This window comes from Megalobrama amblycephala, unplaced genomic scaffold (genome assembly GCF_018812025.1).
Source record: "Megalobrama amblycephala isolate DHTTF-2021 unplaced genomic scaffold, ASM1881202v1 scaffold416, whole genome shotgun sequence".
Taxonomy (NCBI): domain Eukaryota; kingdom Metazoa; phylum Chordata; class Actinopteri; order Cypriniformes; family Xenocyprididae; genus Megalobrama; species Megalobrama amblycephala.
In genome coordinates this window covers 170,239-176,457 of record NW_025953365.1, presented here as the reverse complement: position 1 = coordinate 176,457, position 6,219 = coordinate 170,239, and the positions used below count along the sequence as shown (strand labels likewise).

At 36.5% G+C, this 6,219-nt stretch overlaps 1 protein-coding gene across 3 annotated transcripts; it reads left to right on the top strand.

Annotated features, from left to right (window-relative positions):
* Window positions 1–768: 768 nt before the first annotated feature.
* LOC125261466 lies at window positions 769–3,999 on the top strand. Of its 3 annotated transcripts, XM_048180030.1 has the most exons (11): window positions 769–880; window positions 960–1,110; window positions 1,635–1,755; window positions 1,843–1,920; window positions 2,040–2,081; window positions 2,227–2,609; window positions 2,694–2,796; window positions 2,903–3,135; window positions 3,376–3,551; window positions 3,636–3,730; window positions 3,871–3,999. In XM_048180030.1, the coding sequence occupies exons 2-10, from the start codon at window positions 967–969 to the stop codon at window positions 3,682–3,684; spliced, it is 1,329 nt and encodes a 442-aa protein (XP_048035987.1). In that variant the 5' UTR covers window positions 769–880; window positions 960–966; the 3' UTR covers window positions 3,685–3,730; window positions 3,871–3,999. The 3 variants fall into 3 exon arrangements, with proteins under 3 accessions (XP_048035987.1, XP_048035989.1, XP_048035986.1); XM_048180032.1 differs by having other exon boundaries at window positions 799–1,110; window positions 1,638–1,755; XM_048180029.1 differs by having other exon boundaries at window positions 800–1,110.
* The last annotated feature ends 2,220 nt before the right edge of the window (window positions 4,000–6,219 follow it).

The window sequence follows — 6,219 nt, the reverse complement described above, 5'->3', positions numbered from 1 at the left end:
AATGCATTTTACATGTGAAAAAGCACATGTGATCACATGTGGTTTTTAAACACTTCACATTCACACGTGTGTTTAACAAGGGGTAACTTTGGGGGGGGGGCTGAGATCTAAGTTAATAATTTTCATTCATCATTATGATAAGATTTTTATTTTTATTTTTATTTTTTTTGGGGGGGTTGCACTGGCCAGTTTTGATTATTTACGGGGGGATGGGGGGGTTAAATTACGCCTATGATTCACATGTGCGTTCACATGTGATTCATGATTTCACATGTTGAAATATAGCAATATGTCACAATTAAATTACATGTGGTTTTTATACACTTCATGCATCCACATGTGATCACATGCGTTCACATGTGAAATTCATGTGTTTTTTTGTAAGGGTGTTGTCTTCTTTAAATAAAACACCAAAAACTACAGCAACAACAAAAACTAATGAGGATTTAACAGGCTGAAGACACACCACAGGGTAATCTGTTGTCAGGCCAGGATGTTACTCCAGCAGTTTCGTTGACAGTTCGCAATTTAAATTATGCCAATTGTATAAACAATTATAAAATATACCTATTCGCTTATCACAGGTAAATGTAACATATACATTTTATTTTTTATATGTTTTGTACAATGTATAAAAAACAATAAAAAAACTATAAAAATTTAATGTACATACGTTTTTTATTTTTTATTTTATTGTTTTTTATATGTTTTGTACAATTCTGGAAGAATAGAAATCTAGCTAATATATTCAATGAAACGGGAAATAAGGTTGTAATCGTGCCATTTGAACCTGAACCCTAATTTTCCGGAAGTGGGGTTTACGCGCAAGTTACGCGGGCGGCATATATGAAGATACACCACTGCGAGTTAAATCCGAGAGGTAAAACAGTTGAACGATATATTGAATAGACAACATCTAAAAATAAGCAAACGTAAAATATTGCGTATTTCTGGAGTAGACGTGACATGGCAAGAAGGAAAAGACTACAGAAACAGATTCCTCTTGATGGGCCTAACGTTTCTACACTCACTGGAGACGTGGACGATTATGTTGATAGTCGGCTAATTGATATAATTAGTTCCGAATTAAGAGACAAAGTACATGAAAAGGTAAGCAAAGAAGAATATTCGTTATGTTTGCCCAAACGAGTGGTAGCCAAAATAACAATTTATAAGCGTTTTAGATCAGTGTTTCACAAACAGCTGTAGGCCCATAATTCAAGACACGTAGGCATATTTATATTAGGGTACTAAAGAGGTACTTTGGCTACAGTCACATAAAAATGTTGGGAACAACTGTTATAGGTTAATGTTATGTTGGACATTGCTGCATGAACATTTGCGGTGCCTTTCTAGTGAGATATCAATTTTTGTTATATTTAATAGACTCCAATGAATAACCTTTACAGATATATTCTTGAGAAATGCTTTTGAGCATAGATTTAAGTTACCCATCTGAACCCAAATATGAACTGGATTTACTCAAATATAAATAAATGTAACTAGACACATTCTCAAAACGGATGCAATTATAAAAATGATAACTGTTGCCATTTATTTCCATACTAGACTATACAATTCAATGAGTACAATTTAATTTAGCTGCAATTTATTAATCCGTACATTTATTCCAGAAGGATCCATGTAAGGCCAAATGTAGGAGGAAGAACATTGACTCAGTGCGGTGGAGAAAGAGGGACCAGTTGGGACGATTGACTATTGAGAATCGACTATTGAGAACTCCCTCAAGAGATAGTATGTGTTATGTCAATTATAAGCGGCATTCCTCTAAATTGTCATGAATTTTTAGACATTCTCTAAAGTTTTCATATGATTGTCCAGTCACATCTGAATGTCGAATGAGGTCGACACGACCTCAATATGAAGATTCATCAGAAGACGTTGCTGATACAACAGATGGTGAGAATATACTATTATTATTTTTTATAACTAACAACATGCACAACTGTTGTACATTTTAGCACTGCATGTATTCTTGCTGATTGTATTGTGTACCTATTGTATGTATTCCCACACAGGCACTTCACCTCGACGGTTTGAGGAGACACTTCAATTGATTGGTAAGAGACAATGTCAGATACAATATATGTACATAACTAATTTTGTATTTTACAGGATATGAAAATTCTATGGCTGACGCCATTTAGTACAGGGCTGGAAAAAACTTTGAAATACTTTAACCCCATTTATCCCTCTCCTCTAAAGACAAAAATATTCAAGAACTCAAGGAGAGCTTAGACAGCCCAGACATTTATCCATCAGAAACTTACAGCATACGGACCTGGGATTTGCGGCATGAATTATGTGACGAAAAGTGGCAAAAATCAAGACCACATCTTTTACAAGCCATGTTAACAAGCGGAAGGACACCTCAACAAGCTTGCCAACAGTGTCATGTGGAAGAGGCTGTTATTCGATGCAGAGACTGCCTCCCCAAAGAACTGTATTGCAGTAACTGTGATGTGTCAGTGCATCACCAGTATGTTCTACACAACAGGGAGTCATTTGTGGGAGGCTTTTACAAAGCCATGTCACCGAAATGCATCGTTACAAAAGACAGCACTGGTGAACATGTAGTTAGTGAGCAACGGTATGTGACCGCTATATGGATTGGATTACATTACATATCAAGTGTAAACTGTTACAATTAATATTGATGTCTGTTTTTCCAGAATTGTCTCCTACCGATCGCTTTGCCCAACAAGATTTGCTGTTGTGGTGCTGAGGATGTTTCAGTGAATGCTGGTCGTGCCATTATCTTCATAAATATTAATGGTGCTTACCTTTGTTTAACTTACAACATAAAATGTGTAAAGCAAGTACAAAGGCTTTGTATAGTTGAATGTATGGTTGTGATGAATATCTCTGTTTGACCCAACAGGTCGCTATGATCTCTCCCTTCCTTTGGTAACCTGTAAGTCTTGCCTAAAATCGTGGACACCTGAGGTCAAAGACCTTATATTAAATGGGTACTGGCCTGGAACCATTGAGTTTCAAACAGTTTACACTGTCGACCTGTTCAGTACCTTTGAAGACTTTAAAGTCACAGCACCTGGCCTATCCAGACAGGCCTTTGTGAGAATGCTGCAAAGCCGCTCAATGCGTTCTGGCAGAGTAAGTAAGATTTAAACAAAATGTAATAATGTAGAGGATAAATGGGTGAGGGGGGTTATAGCCATTGACAAAAAGGTTTGTTTTATAAATAAGAAAGTTGTGGCTAGATGTGCAAGGAAAGGAAATGTTGTGGAATCATGATTAGGAGAAGTCAGGTTGTACTGTATAGTACAATGCAAAAATGTATCTGTTACTTCTTAAGCAACTCTCACCATAACTAGTCTATTTTATGTTTACTAGGTTGGTACAATATCAGTGGACTGTTTTCAGCGCAGTTTTCTGGAATGGACGTACTGTAGACATGAGATGGAAACACTTCTTGGAGATGACCATTTCTCCTGCCCAGCTTGCAGTCAGGATATGCTGGCAGTGTCTCTTGATGGGAACAGGAAAATGTACAGGTTTAATCGCAACGGGTAAGTTAACAAAGTAATTTATCTTTAAAAAAAACAAAACCTAAACCTGTCAGAGTCCATTCAGTGTTTTTTGTATTTTTGTAGGATAAATGAAAATCCATATTTTGACGGAAACCTTCTTTGCCAAAAATGAAGAGGTTGCAGAGTTTTTGCAAACTATTAGAGACAAAATCAAAACTGTAAGTTATGGAAAAATATAATCAATTAATGCCTCAGTCATAAGAGACAATTTTATCATGTACAACTTACAGGTCATCTATGATGATCTATGATGATGATTTAACAACAATAATAATTGTTTGTGAAAATATTCTCTTAGTCACCAGGCCGACCCATTTGTGGAAACTCACACTTTAAAGTTGGTAGTGAGTCTAACAAGAAGTCTCAATCCAAACTTGATGAAGAGGGTGTGATGATTTCAGTCTGTAGACACTGCATTCTTTTGAATGGTAGGTTCAGCACTCTGATGAACCCAAGCTAACCAAGACTTTCTTGTCTTTGATTATACTAGAATTCTGAACTAACTCTTTTGTAACAGGACTACAGATGTACCGTGGAGAAGTGTTTGCATACCCTCTTTATCTTCAAAAAGAGCTTGGCAAGACACAAAAGATTGAGTTTGTCTGCACTGATGTAATGTGCAAATATTACCCATACTTAAAAAGAGTGTGTGAGGCCTTTCCTGATCTAGAGTATCTTTTGCAAATGCGACCATTCTTATCAGTTATGCATGCAAAAGGTCATTCAACCAAATGTGAGGTAATTGTATTGATTATATATTTATTTTTAATTCTAAATACATAATGATTATTATATGAGTAATTTTGATACAATGCTGCGATGATTATGCATAACAGGTGGAGTGGGGTGGCCGCAACCAAGAGGGAGCTGGTGAGTTTTAACTTTAGAGCAGTGGTCTCAAACCTGTTCCATTGAGGGCCTAGTGTATGCAGGTTTTCTCTTTTACCTTGTACCAGACTGAGTAGGTCACTAATTGGTTAGGATCTTAATTGGTCACTAATTGAAGGGAAAGACCAAAAACAAGCATACACTAAGCCCTCTGTGGAACCGGTTTGAGACCCCTGCTTTAGAGTATCTACTGATAAACCTGTCATTGGATTATTCTCATAGACAGGTTAAATGTCCATATCGTAATTTAATGCAGCAACTTTGACCACTATGCCACTCGTACCCCGATGGATCTGTTCCTTAACATTTTTTTATATTTCCTACTAATGCAGGTTTGACTGTCGGGGAGGAAGTGGAAGCAGTCAATTCATTTATGTCTCGTGCTGCATTGACAACAAAATATATGACCAAATCTGGTGAGTCGTTGGGTTTAATTAAAGTCATTGTTAAATATGTGCAATATTTAAAATGGATCTGTTCATTTTTTTTTTTTCTCAGCACGCACAGATATGATCACTATCCATGTTCGTGGATGGAACCTAAGGAAAAAGTTAAATCTTCACAATTATCTTGCTCAAAGATATGTTAAGGTACATTTGGTATTATGTTTTTGTTTATTAATTCTAATTTAGATTAACCTTTGCATTCAGTGTTGGGTAAAGTTCTTGAAAAGTTCATTTTAGTTAAATTTCTGAGTTCACAAGTTTTGGGAAGTCCCTAATTTAGACAAAATAATTGGGTAAATGGAGTTCATATCTTAACAGTGTCCTATAAAACAAATACAAAGAGTAAAGAAATATCAATCATGGTCACCGGTAACGATATGAACTCCATTTACCTGATAATTTTGTCTTAAAGGTCACATATTGTCAAAATCGACATTTTCTGGCTTTTATTATCATAATGAAGGTCTAGGTGCTACGTATTTACCTTGTAAGTGTCTACACTGACGATTGTCAGACAAACGCACACTGCCTATATTTAGAACAGATTTAGAAGCTGTGCCTGAAAACGAGCCGTTTTGAATTCCTGCATTTTGAGATGTCACAAATGCCTAGGCTCCTCCTTCAGTCACTGCACACACACTACAGCTTGTTCCCAGTGACTGCCTGCTTGTGCGTCTTTCAAATCGGCAAATCAGAAGAAAGGCTCGTGAACATTAATTAGACAGACCAAAATCGACCTGTTTTTAGCAGAGCTACTGAGAAAAGAGCTTGCAAAACGCTATTTACTTGGTGTTTGATACTTATAACTGCAAATATAACTTCATAAGTACATAAAAACGTAAAAAAAATATTTAAAAAAGGTTACAATATGAGACCTTTTATAGGGACTTCCCAAAACTTGTGAACTCAGAAAATGAACTAAAATAAACTTTTCAAGAACTTGACCCAACACTGTTTGCATTATAAGTATAACTTCATGTATGTTACAGACATTACAGAGAACAGCTGAGGTGGCAGGGGAGATTGAGATGACCAAATCCCACCTGAACAAAACAAGTGAAGATCTTCAGCAGTGGGTCACAGATGTTCAATTGTGGGCAGCATCAAGTAAGTTTGTTACTAAATCTAAAGAAATCATGTCATGTGTGCAAGGGTGTAGGAATGAGTTTGATATTGAGGGGGACTCGTTTTATTCAACAATTGTTGTTTTTATTGGGTGGGACCACTAGGTTAACTGCCACTAGGGATCATGTCCCCCCTTCCCCACCCGCTCCTACGCCCCTCCATTTGTGAAATTTGAATGTTATAACTTT